Genomic DNA, 20,704 nt, shown 5'->3' on the forward strand with positions numbered 1-20,704 from the left:
ATTCACTGTGCCATCTAGCCGCCCCTAAATTTTGTTTATTTTTTTCCCTTGACTCACTTCTTAAAGAGGTCTGTTTACTGAATGGACTTACTCAGAGTGAGAACTTGAAAAGACCTTAGCTTAAAAAGGCCAAGGTCTCCCACTGTATCCTGGGTAATCTCTAGATATCCTGATGATTTCTGGCCACTGGACCCAGATGACTCGAGAGGAGAAAGTGAGGCTGGTGACTGCCCACCCCTGGCTCACTTAAATCCAGTTCGTTGCAAGTCATGTCACTATCTCCCTGTTGTCATGGTCATCTTCTGGAGCATAGGACAAACCACAACTACTACTACTGTGTCTGGATCATATAATAGGCTGTTAAGAAATGTAAATTGATTAGTTGTCCTGGAGAAGGGGGCATATGAGTTACTTTTAAGAATGGCTAGGAGCCAGAGATATAGAAGAAGAGCCAAGACATAGGAAGAGAGCATTTCAAAAAGGAAAGGGTTGGGGGAAGTGTCAAGGCCTTTGAAAAGTCTACAAGAATGAGAACTAAGGAAAAATCATGGCATACCCTTGAAAATTACTTGGTTATATTTTAACCCAAATTTTCAGGTTTCCTAGTGGGATTACTGAAGCAAAAACTGATGGTTATTCATTTACTAAACATCATTAGGTATCTACTAAATATCCTTTAGCATGTGGTTATATACTTGGCACTTAGAAATAAAACAGATTCATCTTATTTTTCAGAAAATGTCTAAGGCTGTATACTCATTAAGCCAAATTGTTGAATTTTTTAAAATTAATTTTTTTTCTATTATCCAGTACTTTTTTTCCTTCCCTTTCCCCTTGAAGAAACAGAAAATATAGAAAGAAAACCCTTGAAACCAATGTACATAGTCAAGCAAAATAAATCCCCATTTTTGTCAGTTCCAAAAATGTATTTCTCATTCTACATATTTAATTCAGCACCTCTCTCTCCAGTTGTGAAAACCTTGGATTTAAATTTTAAGGTGTAACACAAGTACTGATTGATGCCATGGGGTTACCCATTTGTAGTCTAGAATTGACAGTTGGGGTTTTAAATGACATGTAAAGAAACTGTGGTTATCCAAATTCAGCTAGCTTTGGATAAACTAATGTGGATATTTAATTAGGAGCTCAGTAAAGCTCTTTAAACAAAAATATTTTGTTAACATTTCCTAATTACATTTAAAGTAATTTTTAACATTTATTATTTTTTTTAATTTTGAGTTCCAAATTCTGTCCCTCCCTCCCACCACTTCCCTACCCCGTGAGAAGGCAAGCAGTATGATAGCAATTACACATGTGAAGTCATGCAAAACATATTTCCATATTAGTCATATTGCAAAAGAAAGCACACACACAAACCACAAGAAAAATACACTTAAAAAAGTAAGCTTCAGTCTTCACTCAAGTTCATCCGTTCTCTCTCTGGAGGTAGATGGCATTCAAGGAAATTCTTTTAAAAGTATTATTTAGGTGAAAATTAGAATGGTGAATGTCAATTTATTTTAGTTTTATTTTGGATAGCCCTATTTAACCAAAAGAGACACTATGGAGCAGTAGAGAGAAAGGAAGAGAAAAATTAATTTCCTTAGCCCAAATAACCTGACCACTGATTAACTTACAAGTACATAGTTCCATTATTTGATCCTCAAAACAACCTGATCAAGTAAGTTGCACATGAGGGCACCCCTATTTACCAGATAAGGAAAAAGAGGTACCAAGACTACATACAAATAAGTGGCATAACCCAGTCTCAAACCCAGTTTTTCTGGAATTGGGACTCATTGCTTTTTTCATTGTATCCAGTACATCTCATGAACTTAGTAATTTTCTAGAATTGAGTTGCGGTTTATTTAAATGATGAATGAAGAAAATATGATTTATCAAAATAGAACATGCTTTGTATAGACTAATTTGGGCACTATTGAGAATTATTACCAATTATTCATCAATATTTGATTAATTGTAGTCTGGGTTTAACTTTTTTTTCTGGTCTCAAGAGTTTTTGGATGTCTGGGTGATGCCAGGAGGGAAGAAAATGTAACTTATGAATAATAGACTTTGCCTACATGATATACTTAGTATTTAAGTTGTTTTTGTTGTGATTCTTCACACAGGTTTTCCAAATAAAGGAAATTTCTTTTTGTTTTCTTTTTTTTAGGATGTAGGTGGAGGATGGCTAGAAGGAAAAAATAACAAAGGAGAACGGGGGCTTGTTCCCACAGACTATGTTGAAGTAAGAATTTCCAGTCATTTAATTACAATAGTTATGGCCGATTCCTTCCCTAGCTTATTCTGGATGAACAGGATTGAGGGACAGAGCATAAAAGAAAGTAACAAAATTATTCCTACCAAATGCATTCCCTTCCTTGGTGTGATCAGTAGTGGTTGGAATGACATAAATGGTATTGTTCAGTAGCTACCCTGGAAAAGTTGGAATAAAATCAGTTCTTACTGATTTTAGTGAATAATAAATTGTATGTTGAAGTAAACAAGGTAACCTATTTGTCTCTGTTCTAATTGTTATTTTTTTGTTAGTAGCATTACACTATAATTCCTTATCTTCATGTAACACTTGACAGTTATAAAGTACTTTGCCCCACAGTAATCCTATGAGGTAGGTAATGCAAATATTATTCCTATATTCTAGCTAAGAAAACAGACTAAATTACTTGTCCACTACCACCCACCTGGTAATCGACAGGGCCAAGGCACAAATCCCAGTCTTAGGTTCAGAGGAGTTAAAGCTTACATAGACCAGAGAAACGATCCCCTTCATTACACAGAAAAGGAAATTGGAATCCAGAGAGGTCAGGTGTCACTCAAAACGAGCTAATCTTTGAGGCCATCCATATCTTCTGCCTCCAAATCCAATGTTGACTGTACCACAATCAGAATTTCCCAATTCCTTTTCTCCATATCCTGTTTAAAAAAAAAAGTTAAGTTGTTCATTGAAACTATGAGGTGCTGCCCGATGTCAGCTCTTACTATAGCATTAAATTACTTGAATTGGCCATCCATGGTTAGACACAATTCAGTTAAAAACCAACCAGCCACCAACCACCACTAACAAAAACATTTCTGAGCCAACCAGATGGCTCCCTCTGCTGGTTGTTGTTCTATATCATGTATATAAAATGGATATAAAATGCTATGATTATTGAAGTTTGGTGGATGGCAGAGGAACTAAGGTCTTTTGCTGAGATATGGAAGTGTTTTGTTTGCTTTTGTTTTTTAACCAAGTGGTTAAGGGAAGAGAAAATACCCACTCTAGGAAAGAGATGATGTCTTTCGGGAGAAAAGAAGATGATGGGGCTAGTCTCCTGGGATCCCTTTAACCGAAAAACCTTTCTTGGGGTCTCTCTTCCAGATCTCTCACTAAGTATAGGGAGTCATGTCATAATGTCTGCCCAAAGGTAGAAAATCAACAATTAAAAGTTTATGAGAAGGATCTCTGCTTTTCATTTGAGGCCTAAAAGTCCCTTAAGATTGTGGGAAGTCAGAGGGATGATTGGCATTGAAGTTCATCACAACTTCCAAACTTTCTAGTTTTAGAAAAATCACTTGTGTGTCCACTTTGATGTTTTCAATAAGTAAGTTGTTGTTTATTCAGTTAGATGCCAAGCACCCTGATAGGCGTGGAGAAAGATGCAAAGAGGGGTAAAAGCAGCCCATGCCCCCAAAGGACCTTCCATACAGTCTAGTAAATAGGATGTCAAGCACCATTTTTCTCCTGGGTTGGCTTTGGTAGCCTACAAATAATCTTAACCTCAAGTGAACTATGAATTGACTGAAAATAATAAGAGTTCCTTTACTCTTCAGATTTTAACTAATGGTGGAAAAGATCAGTTTTCTTGTGGAAATTCAGTAGCTGACCAAGCCTTCCTGGATTCTCTCTCAAGTGCAGTTCAGACCAACGCCTCAGCGGTCAACAGTAATAACCAGGTATGTATTCTCTTGTCTTAATGAAAATGGCAGACTTTGTTGAGTGCACAACTTACTGTGAGAGCTGTGGTGCGTTAAGTTGTCATTCTCTAAAAAGCACAAAAGAAAATTGCTATTAGTGTAATGTGCTGCATTTTTGTTGAGTGTTACTAGCAAAGAAATCACACATTCATATCGATAGAGGCTGTTTTTGAGACTAATGGGAAGCAAGGGTTTAATGACTGTAATAGAATTCTGGTACAATGATATGAATTCAGTTATGAGGTCTATTATGGAATCTGAAGACTTATAGAAAGAGAGACAAGAAAGGAAAAGACTACTTGTTCCTATTCGACCGACCAGGCACCTATGACTGATAAAAAACCGACTATTTTTGTTTACCAAGGAAACTTCAACCGCATTGAAGTAATAAAACATTATTATGGAAGCAGTTGACCTTTGGCTGGTTTAAGTGAATTTTAGTTTAGCCTGACCTTCCAGATAGTTATATGATGTGTACTGCAAGTCATGCTTAAGAAAACGATTATGTCAGCTGATTACATTTTACTACCGTCCTATCACCTAGGATTATGTTAAAAATATTGGAGGAATTTTATCCCTCATATTTTTACAAATGTATGTAAAACTTGTTTAGAATTGCTCCAAAGATTAAGGATATACTTTAAAATATCCCTAGGTTTTCTTTAATAATCTTTTATGGGCCAGTCATCAGTTCAGTTTTCAAAAGTTTCTTAAGCCTTTGTCTGTTTTTAACACTCTGTAATGGAAAGAGTATTGGATTAGAAAATGATAATAGTGTAAAAAAGTGTAAAGCATCAATTAAAAATACTTATTTTTTTATCGTAATTTTAAAAATTAAAAAAAACAACAACTGTAGCCAGTTCATTTGACTAAGCTTCCATTTTTGGCTAGACCCTGACACTAAGTAGACTTGAGACCTTGGAAAATCACAGAATCTTTCTAATCCTCAGTTTTCTACTCTGTGAAGGGAGCAAGTTGAACCAAATGATCTATGAAAACCTTTCCAGCTTTACTGTTCTGTGATTTGAAATTCTTGAGTTTATGAAGAATTATGGGAAGTATCCTTTGTTTTCATTTTTCCCCTAAAAATACTGCTTCCAAGGTTCAAAGGCAGTCATCTTGTTTTTTCTTCTGTCCTTTTATAATAACAATAATAATAGTTAATGGCTAGCATTTATATAACCCTTTAAGGTTTGTAAGATGTTTTACAAATACTATTTCATTTTGCTCTCCACAATTAGCCCGAGAGGTAGGTGCTGTTATCCTCATTTTTCAAATGGGGAAACTGATGCAGACAGAGGTTAAGTGATTTGCCCAGGGTCACTCAGCTAGTTAGTATCTGAAACTGGATTTGAAGTGAGATTTTCCTGACTATTAACACAGAGGATAATGGAGTGTGGAAAAGGGCCCCCAGATTAGTAGGCTATAACTGTAGTCATGACGCTCCTATTTCAGCCCTCTTACCCCCAATGTGTTTTTTATGCCCTGAAAGTATTAGGAAGATAGTAATTTCTTTACTCAGCTTTGTTGTATAGGTTTAATTTGTAGGCTTTGGTTGGAGGGAAGTGAACTGGCAAGCCAAATGTTTGGAGACAGGAAGAGTGCTTATGTGACCATTTTGAAAGCAGTAATTCTGCTACTTTGAAGGAACATCTCAGTAGAAATTTATAATATGATGAGACATTCTGGTGGACTGCCTGCGTGAGTGAGTACAATTATCCAGACACTAAGAGGCAGGAGGCTGTAGTGGTTCATTTATTTTAATACTCAAGAAGCGTCTTTTCTGATTTAGATCATGCAGTTGGGCATGAATAGTCAGAGCCACCAAGGATTCTGACTTTTACTCCTATACTGTATCGCCATCTCTTTTGACATGAGACTAAATAGAATAAATTAGATCCCCTTCTAATTATCTTTATATCCCTGATTCGATTGAAAAGATAGATTAACAAGCAGTGAAGCCTCAAAAATGTTTGCTATGAATAAGTTCAAGGTAGTACTAAACTTCAGTGGGCAGATGATAAAATTTTGAGGAATTCAGAAACTTCTTTTTTAACTGAAAATAATTTTAAGAGGGCTAATACAGAGTGGTGGTATTTTTACTTCTTGTGGTATTTGGGTTGTTGGGTTTTTTTCTAATTTATTCATTTATTTTTAGTTTTCAACATTCGTTTCCACAAGATTTTGAGTTACAATTTTTGTTCCTGTCTTTTGCCTATCCCCCACCCCAAAATAGCAAGCCTACTGAATACCTCTTCCCCCATTCTGTTCTTTCTTATAGAATCTCCCCCATAACTCCCCTAACTTTCTAGTAGGGCAAGATGGAATTGTTCTTAAGTTTATTAATCTAGCCAAATTTCCAAGTTTCTTGGTTGGATCTGTGATCTGATGAACATGGGTACTACATCCAACGGTACATATTGCAACCCATCCGCCATTTCTCATTCTGTTTAGACTCTGGTCTGTGTGCTCCTGTAAGTCTTCCCCTGTGGTTATCTCCTTTTCCAGTCACATCTCTCTGATGAGAACTCCTATGCTACTTGGAGAGATCTGGAGGGGCTTCATACTGAAGATGGTGCTTAAAATTATGCCTTAAAATTATTCTTTCTTAAAGAGAAAGAAAAGGATTCTCTAAACATAGCTGAGGAGAGAGTACATTCCAGGTAGGAGGGATGGCTAGGACAAAGGCACAGAGATTGGAAATGGAGTTTGGTGTGGTATTTGAGGAATAGGGGGGAAAAAAGCCTTTTTTGTCTGGATCACAGAGGTTGGGAGGAGTAATGTCTATTGAGACCGTAAAGAAAGCTTAGGACCAGGTTTAAAGATGCTTTATAAGCTAAACAGAAGTTATATTGTATTCTCAAGATGATAGGGAACCTTTGGAGTTTAAGCAGGGGATTGACATCATCAGATCTGCATTAAGGAAAATTACTTTGGCAGCGGTGTATAGGATGGACTCAACTAAGGAGGGACTTAAGGCAAGAGACCAGTTAGACCATTGCAGAATTCAGGTGGTAGCAATCTGAGTAGAGTTAAGGGATGGATATGTGACACATCATGGAGTCAGAAATGGAAACATTTGACTACCAGTTGGATAGATGAGTTGAGAGACAAGGATCATGCTGTGGTTATGGACTTGGGAGACGGGATAGTCTGCTAGTGCCTTCGGCAGAAATGGGGGAGTTTAGATGAGCATAGATAGGGCTTAAGAAAAGGATAATGAGTTAAGATTTTACATGTTTATTTATGTCTCTAAGACATCTAATTTGAAATGTCCAGTAAGCATTTGGTGAAGCAGAAATGAAGTTCTGAGGAGTGCCTGCCTGGGACTGGATATGTAGTCATCTATGTGAGCCATTATCACGGAGGTTATAGAATTCAACCCATAGGAGCCAATGAGTTTACCTAAAGAGAGAAGATAAAGTGGCCAAGTCAGAACCTTGGGGAGCACCCAACAGTCAGGGGGAGTGATACGAATGAGAAGTCAGCAAAAGAGACTTAGAAGGAATGGTCAAACAGGGAAGACAAGGACCAGGAAAGAGAGAGTAGTGTCACAAAAAACCCAGAGGAGAGAGAGCATCTAGGCGGAGAGGGTAGTCGAAAGTCCTAGTGCAGTAGAAGGCTTTAGGACTGAGGAATGACCATCAGATTTAGTAATTAAGGGATCGCTGGTAACTTTAGATAGAGTAGTAGAGTTGAGGAGTGAAGGAGAGATGGGAAATCATGACGACACAGGTATAGACAGCTTTTTCTAGGAGTTTGCCTAAGAAAGGGAAAAGAGGTAGAGGACCATTCATTGTTTAAAGGGATGACAGAGTCCAGTGAAGTCTTTCTCATGGAGGGGGAAGACTTGGGCATGTTAGAAGGTAGGAGGGAAGGAACCAGTAAATGGGGAGAAGTTGATGATTAGAAAGGGGGTGTGTGAATGATTGAATTTGCAGTCTGCTAGAGGAAATGGGAGCAGGTGGCATCAAGCATACATGTAGAGAGGTTGGCCTTAGATAAAAAGGGCACTTCATTTTCAGAGACTAGGTAAAGAATAAAGGAGGGGGGATGGTATCAAGGGGTTTTGAGATGAAAAGGAAAGAAGAGGGAGTTCACATCAAATGGCCTCAATTTCCTTAGTAAAGTAAGAGGTGAGATTCTCAGTTGAAATAGGGAAAGGGAGAAAATAGAGGCTTACGGAAGAAAGAAAAGTTTGGAATAGTTTCTGTGGAGGTTGTGATAGAAAATCAGGAATAAAAAGACTTCCTTGCTGCATTTAGAACCCATTTGGAATCGGATAACATGAATTTATAATGTACCCATTCAGCATGGTTGTGGGACTCTGGAGAAGTCAGAAGGTAGGAGTAATCCAGAGCTGACATTTGGGAAGAGATGAACTTTGATAGGACTAAGGGGTAAGAAATATTTCAAGAAAGGTTGGTTTGTGGGAGAAAAAAAACCCCATCATTCTGAGAAGGTGTTCATAGGCTTCATCATACGGTCAAAGGGGGTCCATGACACAAAAAAGGTATAGGGAATCTTTTTTGACTTGGACTTTGAGTTAGATGTTCTGAATGACAGTGGGAAATATCTTTTGCAACATTTCACTGTTTTATGTCTCCCTCGATGTTTATAATCAGATGGTCATTGAAGTGAGTTACATCTTTTGAGGAATCTTGAATGCTTTTGACATGTGCTTGGGCAGTTCTTCATTGGAACGGAGACTTTAAGGAGGCATTTTATTCTATTGTGTTGAATGCTTTTATGTCATCAAAAAACATAAGAACAATGATATGTAGCCTTTTAGTCAGTTGTATGACTACAAAGATGTGGCAGCACGGACCTCCTTTTTATACACTCGATCTCGTGTAGCTGCTCTCTCCAGCCTGTTTTTTTTGTAGTGGCATTTTTGCTTCCTCAAGTAATTCAGTGAGCATTTACTAAGCAACTGCACTGTAGTCATTAACTCAGCTATTAGAGTTCATACGTGGTGTCTCTGCCATCCTAGATGGTGAAAAAACCACATACAGATCTTTTCTTTTTATCTGTCCTCTTCCTCCTTACATCCTTGACTGTATTGGAGCGATTGTTCTTAGTTGGGTCCCTTGACAAGCCTTCAGGAAACATTATCTCATACTATAATACACCCCCACTGTTTTATGAGCAAATACTAGCCATGGTCCATCCATAATCTATCCTATATGAGAGAGCTTTCTAATATATATTGGTATTGTCCCTGGCTGTTTTATCTTCCCCCTTGACAAGGAGATCAATTTTTACTGTTTTAGGTGGTTTCTGAGCTCTTTAGGTCTCTTTGTTGTGGCAGTTTACATTGGTTAAATGAACTTTCTTAGGAAATGATAATGGTTTGTGTAGTCAAGATCTAATCTTTTCATCTCTTTTTTCCCTTTTTGCTGTCAACTTGTTTAAATCAGGTGAGACTTGCTTTACTTGTTACCACATCTCATTTTTATTTTTCTTTGATGTTGATTTTGGTTTTGGCTCTAACAAGTCAATAGTATGACTATACACAGATATCTGATTCAGAAATAATTTGCCCATTAGAATTCAATCTTTTCTTGCCAAGATATAATCAATCTTATTTTTTAATGATTAGTATTTGGTGTTCACCCTGTTGGGCACCTGTCAGCTTTCAATTAAAAAAAAAGTATTCACGTACATAGGTATGAGGTATATAAGCATATATGCTTGATAGGTATGAGGCTTCTGTACATTCTGCATACCTTTTTGTCCTCTTTTTCATGCTTACTCCTAAACCACCTTTTCTAAGTTTTCATTTTTCTTTCTTATACCTACCTTTGCACTTGAAGTCACCAAATAATTAAAATATGTGTTAATTTCATGGAGAGGGTCTTACCTAGTTTTTCATAAAGTTTCTTTCTATTTTCTCCATTGCACCAGATTTTGAGGCATGAGCTGTAATTGTTTACACTAGTGGTTTTTTTGGAAATGCTTATCATGAGTACTACAGTATGAAATTACCTTTCTCATAAGATACTGTTTCTTGTTGCTTGTGGCCACTGAATAAGAATGATTCCTTTTATCTGCCTCCTTCTATTTTGCTTAAACTGCCTCTTGTTTTCTAGTTTCATTTAGAGTAAGAAGAATCAAAATGGATATTATTCGGTTCCTTCAGTAGTATAAAGACAGCTAGATACCTCAGTGGTTAGAGCTCTGGGCTTGGAAGACCTAAATCCAAATCCAGCCTCAGATAGTTACTAGCTGTGTGACCTTGGGCAAGTCACTTAACTTCTTTTTGCCTTAATCCCCTAAAGAAAGAAATGGCAAACATTCCCACTCCAGTGTCTTTTCTAAGAAAACCCCTTGGATAGTATGACCCCAGTCCACAAGGTCACAAAGAGTCAGACACGACTGAACAACAAGTAATATGCCCATTTGTTGGTCACTGAACAAGGTTCTCTCCCTTTCAAAATAGTATTAGCTGTTTAGTGTTTGCAGGTTGTCAGAAAACCATGCTTCTTAGCCTGTTTTGCCCACCTTTCTCTCATTCTGCCACAGTTAACACAGAAGCTCAGGAGGAAACCACATAAAACTGAGGGCCATATCCATGTTTCATAGAGAAACTGTATAGATGGATTTCAGGAAGGTCATTCACCAAGGACAGAAGCCCTATATACACCAAAATAGTTAAATCAGCACTTTTTGTGGTCACAGAGCTGGAGATACAATCTACTTTTATTGGAGAATGTCTAACCAAGTTGTGGTACATGAACATGCTGGAACATTATGCACCTAAGAAATGATAGGTGTGATCAATACAGAAAAGCGGGGAGAGACATGAGCCAATACAAAATGAAGCATATGGAGCCAGGAATCAAAATGTACAATGACTACAACAGTGTAAACAGAAAGAGCAGCCACTGCAAAATGATCAGAACTGAATGTGGTGAAATTATACAGAACCAAGCTTGGCCTCCAGAGAAGAGAGGTGAGCAGAAGCCTCCCCCTGCTCCTTTGCAGGGCCTAGAGTCCCCAGGTATGGAGTAATTGAATATAGCATCAGATTTTTTTTTTATATGTTGACAGGTTTTATTAAACTTTTTTTCTCTTTAAAAGACATTCTTTATAATTAAGGATGGATCTCTGGGAGGGAGAGGGATACAGAAACAAATCCAAGTTATGGAAAAACAAAGAGATATCACAAAAAATATATTTTTTTAAAAAGGAAAGAAAACATGAGCCCAACTTTACCAACTCATCCCTTCTAATTCCTAAAACCTACTTAACCAGGGAGATGGGTTTTGTAATTGTTGACATGCACAATTTTGCTAATTCTTCTATACATTTCATGACCTCTTTGAGGGTCTGTAACAACAGCCTTTGTACCTATATAGGTTCAGAATAGAGATCTCAGTTTTTCTGGGTATAGTAGAGATTGAAGACCCTTTATATTCTCTTAATTGCCTGGGAATAAGTGGCGTTAATCTTAAGAAGGATAGCTTTTAATGACTTAGGAAAGTTTTAACCACTTATAACCTAATGAGACTTTGTATATTCCCAAGTGCATTGGGGATATATACTGTTCCAGTGGATTATGTTGACCAGTTAGTTAAATATTTTTGAAAGGTAAGGAAAAACATGAATTAATATTATTTATTCTGGCCAGTTTCCCTTCTCTTTCCTCCCCCTCAATTCTTCAATGCAGTTTAAAAAAAAATTTTTTTTAAAGCAATTGGGGTTAAGTAACTTGCTCAAGGTTACATGGCCAGTTATTTCTGGGTATGGTGCTGAGTATCTGAGCCCGGATTTGATCCAGGTCATCCCGACACTGGAGCCGGTGCTCTTACTCGCTGAGCCACCCGGCCGCCCCTAAGCAATTGGGGTTAAGTAACTTGCTCAAGGTTACACAGCCAGGTGTTTCTGGGTGGGTGCTAAGTGTCTGAGCCTGGGATTCGATCTCCAGGTCTTCTCAACACTGGATCTGGTGCTCTTACTCGCTGTGCTACCTGGCCCCCCCCAGTTTTTAAAAATTTGATGACTGGCTCATACTTAAAAAGACTGTGGAGCATAATCTTAAAGAAAAATTTTTAGTAAATTGCTCCTTTAAAAGGACTTCTCTGAGATATATGAAGAAATATTTTATAGAGGAGTTGCTATCGGCCATAAGCATTAAGTTTCAGCATGGTGAGTATACAGTAATTTCTTAGAAGGCCATTCATATTGGCTCGAGGTGTTTTCTGCCTCTTTCTATGGAGCAAGAGAAAGATTGCATTCACATCTTTTTTCATTACCACATCCTTTCATCTTTCCCCTTCTAAGAGTAATGAGAAATATGTTCTTTTTTTCCATTTATTGGCATCAATACTTATTTATTTTGAACCTCTCTGAAGATCAGTATATTACCTATTACAAGATGTGCAGTTTCTAGACTGGAATTCCTGTCTGTAAAATGCTTCTAATCTGACATTATATAGGTTTATGGGATTTCTCATATTGCTAGTTTAACCCTTTACCAACACAAGTTATTCAGCATATAAAAAAGTCTTTTGTTTTGTTTTGCTGTTCCCAAGAAATTGGACTGTTTTTTTTTGTTCTTCTGCTGGCCTTTGCTCCTAAATATGGGTTGCAAAAACAGGCCATTAATTGAGCTTAAAGATCTTTGTTATATGGGATCTTCCTCTGTAACTACATTTGTTGTAAAAGAATTTGACCAAAATGGAGATCATAGTCCTCTCCTTCCTCCTAGTTTCACCCATAAAAATTACTAGAGGCAAAAAACTTTAAAAAATAAAAAGGAAGAAAGAAAAAGATAGCATTCTTTAGAGGAAAACTATCTACTTCCTTAACCTGTTTATCAAAAGAATTCCCCTTTTATGAGGGAAGTGCTAATGTTGCTAATATTAACATAGCCACACACAAAAAAATCCATTCTTAAGATTTCCAATTATAAGATTCTTTCAAAACCCATAGACTCATGGCTCTACTTACAGAGATGGCCTGTCCTAAACTACTTCTGAAAAGGACAGTTTTTGTTCTTCATTTGACCCTCTGGGGGTTTATATGCAGTTTGTTTGTTTTTTGGTAGTTCCCTTGGGTCCAGCTATTCATAAGAAATGTACACTTACTTTGAGTTTAGCTTTTGCATTCCAAGCAGATATCAGCCTATCAATACCAACTCCTCATGCATTGTTTGTGTGACAGAGAGCTTTCTTCATGAGGACTCTGTTGGTCTTCAGTGCCTTTCAGAGTGAAGGCTAGACATACTCAATTTTGTTTTGTTGTTTTTCTGTTCCACTGGAAAGATGTGATGAAAAGAAGGTAGAAATTTCTAGCGTTAAAGTTATTAGGATAAAAGAGCATTTGACATCTGCATTATACGCAGCCCCATCATTAGCAGTATGTATGCCCATAAAGGCCTTTCCAGGGACAGATTTCTGAGGCCACATTGCTTTTCAGTGATTGTCATGGCATCCAAGTCCGTTTGTACAAACAAATGATAATCTGCTTATGACGTTTTGCATCAAAATTAATAAACTTCCAGAGCTACTGTTATGTAACAGTATGATGATTACTGATTTTTTACCCCTTTATTTTAGATAACTACCTGCAATTGAGATAGTCAGGCATCCACAGAATCTGAGTTGTCAAAGGATTTAGTATATTCTTAAGATTTTCAGCAAGTAAGGTTGATATGCCCTGTTACAGATTTATACCATTCTAATTTATTTTATTTTGAGAGGTAAATGGGGTTAAGTGACTTGACCAGGATAACACAGCTAGTTAGTATCTGAGGTCAGATTTTAACTCAAGTCTTCCCAACTCCAGGCCCTGTACTCTATCTACTGTGTCACCTACTGCCCCAGTTCATACCATTTTTACTAAGATCTAGCTTCACTTTTAAAGTTATCCAAATAATTCCTGTCCATAAGAACCCATCCTAACTTGGCTTTAAAAACAAAACAAAACACTAAGTCCCATAAGTAGGGCTAGACTTATTTCTTAAGGGGAAGACCTGTGAAGATTAAGAGGGAAAAAGATATTTTAAAAATCCATTTATATTTTGTTTTCTTTTTAAAAAATATTTTGTTTCAGTCAGCCAAGATCTGCCTTCTCACCCTCCTACCCCCAACCCCACCCCCCAGATGAGAACACAAGAACAGCTGTCCACTGTGCTCCCTAGCTGAATCGGCTCAGAGGAATGTTGTGTTGTAGAGTACCTGTGTTTTTAGGTCCTAGGGTCCTGAGGATATTCACTCTTTTTGTTTTCAGCAGCTCTCCATTTGTTGATAAATATTGATATATTTGTATAGATAGATGGATTGATATATATATATATAAATATTTATAAATACCTTGTATTTATTCTCTTTATACTTAAATATTCACTTAGTGGTTCCCTTGTTACAAGCCCTTTGAGAAATAGAATGTTTCATTCTTCCTATTTGTATCCACAGCACACCTAGTCAATCAATCAACAAGAATATTAAGGATTTCCGATGTGGGAGACAGTGGGTAAATAACTGTGTGCATATAAGAGATATAAAGAGTAGGTGGGAGGTGACCTGATAGGGCACAGGAGAGGCCTCCTGCATAAGGTAGGACTGGAGCGGAGTCTTGAAGGAAGCTGCTAAAACAGAGGTGTGGAGGTAAGGGAGAAGAGTGCTGCAGGCATGGGGGCCGGCCAGTGCAAAGACTAGGAGAGGGGAGATGCAGGTTGTGTTCTCACAGTGCAGCTCTGGGACCACTCCTTCCAGGTCTCCTCTGCTGGATCAGCTTCTTTATCTTACCCCTTAACTGTGGGTAGACCCAAAGCTCTTTCCTGAACCCTCATCTCTTCTCTCATTCTCGGTGACCTCATCAACTCTCATGGGTTTAATTATCAGCTAGGTGGCAGGGTAGATAGAGTACTAGACCTAGAGCCAAGGAGACCTAAATTCAAATCCTGAGTTAGCTTTATTAGCCATATAGTCAAATCACTTTACCACTGTCTACCTGGTTTCCTCCTCTGTAGAATGAGCATAATAATAGCACCTACTTTCTAGGATTGTTGTATGGATAAAATTAGGTATTTTTGTTTTCAGGGTTTTGTTTTTAGAGGCAGTTGGGGTTAAGTGACTTGCCCAGGGTCACACAGCTCATAAGTGTCTGGGGCTGGATTTGAACTCAGGGCTAGTATTCTATCCACTGCGCCATCTAGCTGTTCCTGGTAATGTTTTTAAAATGTTTTTGAACTATAAATCCTAGCTATATTGGTAATAAAAATTGTATTATTTCTGTGCTGATGACTGTCAGCTCTATATATCCAGCCTCTGATTGTTCTCCTGAGCTTTAGTCCCGCCTCACCAACTGCCTATTTGACCGAAACGCTGCAAACCCCACCATCTTCTTTACTTCCCTGTTGCTGTCAAGGTTACCACCATCCTTCCTCCCCATATACCATGTCAGATGCAAAGACTTCCTGACTTTCCGTCCATAATATCTCTTAGATCCATTCACTTCTCTTCTCACTGTTGACACAGGCTTCAGCCTAGTTCGGGCCTTAATCACTTATTGACTAGACTACAACAGTAGCCTCTTAATTGATCTTCCTGACTCACATCTCTCTCTACCCAAATTCATCCTCAGTACAGCTACAACAGTGATTTTCCAAAAGAATGCGCCCTACCAGGTCTTTGCTTATTGCCTTTAGGATTAAATAGAGGGTGTGCCAAAAGTCCCAGAAGCAGTTTTGAGCATGAAGCTCAAGTGACTTAATCAGGGACACACAGCTAGTATGAGGTAGGATTCACACTCAGGTCTTCTGAGCCACCTGATTGCTTCAGGGGAAAAGGAAGAGAGGTGAAGGGAATATGCATTTATATAGGACCTACTGAGTACCAGTTATCAATCCATCTTTTACTTCTTTTCTTGATTGGGGACAAATCTCACTTTTAAGAACACCCAGGTTCAGGGTATCTTCAGATAGCGGCAGCAGCCAGGGAGTTTCATGGATGATACCAGACCTGATTTGCTCTGCCCACTAATATATTATTCAAAACTTGTCATGAGTCTTCTAAGGTGAAGGGTTTTCTCTATTAATAAAAGATATTTACCAGGAATTAATGTCTATGCCATCTTCTAGCTTAATTCTTAATAGAGTTGAAATTTCAGCAATTTCACCTCTTTTTGAATTTCAAATATACAATAATACAAAATTCATATATTGTGTTTGTATATAAGAGCTGTTAAAATGCATAGATATATAGTTGTGGTATAGTATACTAAAAGTACTCTGTAATTACTAGACTTTGGACTGATCATTACTTACAGGGATGTGATCAAATTATTTCAGGTTGATATCTTTTTTGCTCGTAGCTCTAAGAAAAAGCAGTAAAATTCATATCTTTATTAATAATGCACATAGTTAATGATTAAGACCAACATTGCATTATAAAGTAAATTGGATGATGTATTATTTTTTAAATACTGTTTTAATTGACATTTTTTTTCTTTACATCATCTACATTTCTCAGTGCCTTCCTCGTTTAATCAGAATTGCTGAGAAAGCTAGGAAGCAGTCTAACTGAAATTAGGCTTAGATTGACATTTTATACAATCTTCCAGAATAAATTAAATGGATATGAAACTTGACTATTAAAGATCATAGCATAAAAAATTAGAAGAGAAGCCTGTCATTATATATTTCACAGCTACGAGTTGGAAATTAATTCTTAACCATATAAGGAATAGAAGCAATTACAAAAGGCAGAATAATTTTGATTACAGGAGTTTGAAAAGCAGTTGCACAAACAAAAGTAACATATCTAGGATATGAAGGGAACTCGTCAAATGAGAAATAAAATCTTAGTATCAAATTTATCAGATAAGAGTTTAGTATTTAACATGTATAGACAACTAACGGAAATTTATAAAACCAGAAGCTATTCCCCAATAATTAAGTTCTCAAAGCAAACAGTTCTCAAATGAAGAAATGCAAACTATCAACAACTGTAAAAGAAGGCTCCAAATTACTACTAATAAGAAAAGTACAAGTCAGAACAACTCTAAGACTTCACCTTATCCCCAGTGAATCAGAAAAGATGGGAATAGCCAGTGTTAAAAGGGTTGTGGAAAGACAGGCACATTAATACATAATATTGGTGGTGCTTATATAAATTAGCACCGCCATTCTTGAAAAACAGTTTGGAATTATACCAATAAAGTGCATAAATTCTCTACTCTTTTGACCAAGGGATTCCACTGCTAAACATATATCCCAAGAAGGTCATTGATAAAAACAAAGGCTTCAAAATATGCATAGCGATACTTTTTGTGATAGCAAAGAATTAGAAACAAGATAGATTGCCATTAATTGGGGAATGGCTAAATTGTGGTGCATGAGTGTTACAGAATATTACTGTGCTATAAGAAATTATGAACATGATGAATACAGAAAATCAAGGAAAGGATTAGGTGAAATTAGGCAAAGTCATAGTAAATAGAGCCAAGAAAAAATACATAATTCATTTGTCAATGTAAATAGAACAAATACAAAACATTTGCAAATAAATATTGCAGAATCATAAGAGAAATGAGAAGACACCTCTCCTCTTTTGCAGTGTGGAAAAATGCATATATTATCAGATTTTTTTCAATGTGTTTACTGGTGTTGCTTTTTTTTTTCTTTTAGAAAAAAAATATATGAGATTCTCTGGGATAGAGAAAGATACATGGGGAAATATAAGCAATATAAAAACAGAAGTTATCAATAAAAATTATGTCAAAATAAATTCTGACATCTTTTACTTTGCATCGCCTATATTTTCAACTCATTCCTCCCCCTCCAAGATCCCTCCCTTATTATAAGGTGCAAAAAAGAAGGGGGGGGGGGGAAACAGTTTGTCAGGAGTACACAATCCATTGAAAAGTCTGGCTTTATATATTCTGTTTAGTACTTATAGTCCCCCCTCTGCAAAGGAAGAGGGAAATACCTTCTCATGTCTCTGTTTTGGAACAAACCCTAAAGTTTAATTTACAGCCATTTTAAAGAGATTGGTGTAACCCAGGGGTGGAGAACCTGCAACCTCGAGGCTAAATGTGGCCTTTGAGGTCCTAAATGGCTGTACTTGAGGACCTAAAGGTCTGTATGTGGCTACAAGGCTGCAGGCTCCCCACCCGTGGTGTAACCAATGACTTTGGGGTTGGGATTGAAAAACATGTGTTACCCAGGCTGTGATATGCAGCGAGACTAGCAATTATTCCCTCTTATAAACAAAACAAAAAACATTTTAAGTGATCATAATTTCACAGTATTTGCTATAATTACTTTAATTGCAATTTTTCATCCATGCAGTGTTCACGTTTTATCTTTTAGGCAGTGTATTGGCTTTGAGCACCAAAGTTGGGGCTGAAATTTCAGTTTGGCCACTTATTGTATGATCATGGGTAGATTGTTTAATCTCTTTGCCTCTCAGTTTCCTCATGTACAAAACGAGTAATAATACCTGTCCTGTTTACATATGTTCTTGTGAGGAAACTGCAAAGGCACTATATAAAATGAGCTGTTATTTTTTTGTATACCCACACATCACCACCCTTCCCCCAAAACATACTTAGGGAAACAGCATATGATTAATGGGAGATGTAGGTGATAAAATAGCAAAAGAACATCATCAATAAAAATTTATTTTAAAAAAATCTTAAGATCTTGTCTTTTAGCTATGAGATTCCCTGATCATAGGGAAGAAGGTTATGAGATTATTTCAAAAAGTGAAACATTGTGCAGAGTTGAAGCTAGGAGTAATCTGGAAATCAGAGACCGCACCATCTCTGGAGAATTTTGTGGCCTGGAGATTGGGCGCCCATTTAGATGAATCACTCTATTTTATTTGTTGTTTAGAGATACTGGCTGACTATATGCAAGGCCTGTGGTGAGAGGCTCTTGTAGGGATGGTGGGGGATGGGTGCAAATGCAGGGAAAGTTTGGGGGCTTTTATTGCCACTTTAGTGTGTATACATTTTTTAAGTTGGCTCTATTGCAAGGAAGTTTCACATCTGTTTACTACACTGTATCCTGGCAAAGCTAAACAAATGTTGGTTAGTTTTGCTGAACTTTTTTCTTCCTCTTTTATATATATAAGTGATGGCGTTATGGGGGAGAACAGAGGAAGAATGAAGTAATGTAGATAATGTGAAAAAAAAAGTTATCAAAAAATTATTGAAAAAAAATTAGTATAGCTAGCCCCAAGGCGAGGACACTAGGTTTTTCCAAGTAGGATAACCAGCCCAGTTCAGAAATGGCACATGTCAGAGGTCCCATGCTCTTCAGAGGAGCACAGGGCCTGTGTGAGAAGCCCCTGCACTTTCAGCCTGAACCAGATAGGAAGAGTCAGCCTCTAAAATTCAATGAATGAAGGAAAAATGTGTAAAAGTCTAAGCAGCCAATACAGATGCTTCTGGAAACAGTCCAAATATATCTTCTCATCCTTCCTGTCCTTCCATTCTTCTTAGAGACTTGCATCCTGTTCTTCAACTCATAATGTGCTTGTCTTGCTTTTGTTAACATTATCAACCCCCAAACATCTTCAACAAGTTTCCACATTTTCTTCCTTCATTTCACAAAAGAGATCAAAGTAATTTGACCCAGAGGTCAAAAAGATCAAACAAGGAAGTTCATACCTATGGATGTATGTTTATTGTTGAATGTGATACCAATATTGTTCTGTTTTTAATGTATGCAATGGTAGTTTTACCTGAAGGGTTTTACATTTTCTATACTCATAAGTGGGAATGGGGGTTGTGGATAACTAATCCCTTTTCAATTTTGAATTGGCAGGCCTCTTGACTTTTAAACCCTCTAGTCAGGTCAGGACTTACATATAAGAAAAAGCTCCTAAAATCAAACATTCATGCTTATAGCCTCCATGTTCCCCAGGTACTGTAACAAAAAAGCAAATTCCTAATTACTTTGCCAGAGCAAGTATCTCCTTCACCCCCCAACTTCCCAACAAAGAAATGCCAAAAATAATACTAAAGTATACTTTTAAAAATATTTTCAGACTCTTATTAAAAGCTTATAAATGGCCAGCTTTTTTTTTTTTTAGGTAATTCTCTGCAAATGGCCAGTGTACTCTATGCCTGACCCTCATTTTGTCCAACTGATATAACTGAAAAAAATTGTGAATTAAATTTTTGAAAATGGAAAATCATTTGATCATGGAACTCTATTGTCACTCCGGAGGAATTCTGTCTTCATTTTTAATTGGTCATTATAGAAGCTCTTATTGCCATCCGCTTTCTGTCAGGCTACTGCTTTTACACAGCTTCCTGTCATGGCCAGAGTTTTAAAGGGGATGAGTGTGTTCCTTGCCCTCAGTTCACACAAAGTTCTCTACTTTCTACCCAACCACTGCCCTGAAGCTGCTCCATTCAAGGTGAACTGACCTTCCAAGGAAGGAAACTGCTAAATCTAATGACTTTTTCTCAGTCATCATTCTCGTCAGACTTCCTGCAGCTTTTGACACTGTCTGCCTCTCCTTCCTCCCATACACTGGCCTCTCTCTGTGTCACTGTTCTCTTGTTCTACCTTCCCTGACTGTTCTTTCTCATTCTCTTTTACTGTATCCTCCTCCTCCTCCTCCCCATTAAGATGGACTTCCTCAGAATGACTTCCTAGCACTAATTAATACTCAGAGCACTGGTAGTGATGTTGCCAATTTTTTTCTTCTTTCCCTCCTTTTCTCTCTCTCTCTCTCTCTCTCTCTCTCTCTCTCTCTCT

The 20,704-nt window shown here is 37.4% G+C and overlaps 1 protein-coding gene across 3 annotated transcripts in view; it reads left to right on the forward strand.

Annotated features, from left to right (window-relative positions):
- The window catches only part of SNX9 (sorting nexin 9), a 130,493-nt gene that overhangs the window by 54,769 nt on the left and 55,020 nt on the right, over window positions 1-20,704 (forward strand). For all 3 annotated transcript variants that reach the window (XM_069070309.1, XM_069070310.1, XM_069070308.1), the window contains exons 3-4: window positions 2,177-2,251; window positions 3,838-3,960. In XM_069070309.1, the coding sequence (XP_068926410.1) occupies window positions 2,177-2,251; window positions 3,838-3,960 (198 nt within the window). The remainder of the gene's footprint in view (window positions 1-2,176; window positions 2,252-3,837; window positions 3,961-20,704) is intronic.

The sequence above is a fragment of the Petaurus breviceps genome, unplaced genomic scaffold (genome assembly GCF_028583685.1).
Source record: "Petaurus breviceps papuanus isolate PSGF00001 unplaced genomic scaffold, PetGlider_PUasm1.0 90808, whole genome shotgun sequence".
NCBI classification, from domain to species: Eukaryota; Metazoa; Chordata; class Mammalia; order Diprotodontia; family Petauridae; genus Petaurus; species Petaurus breviceps.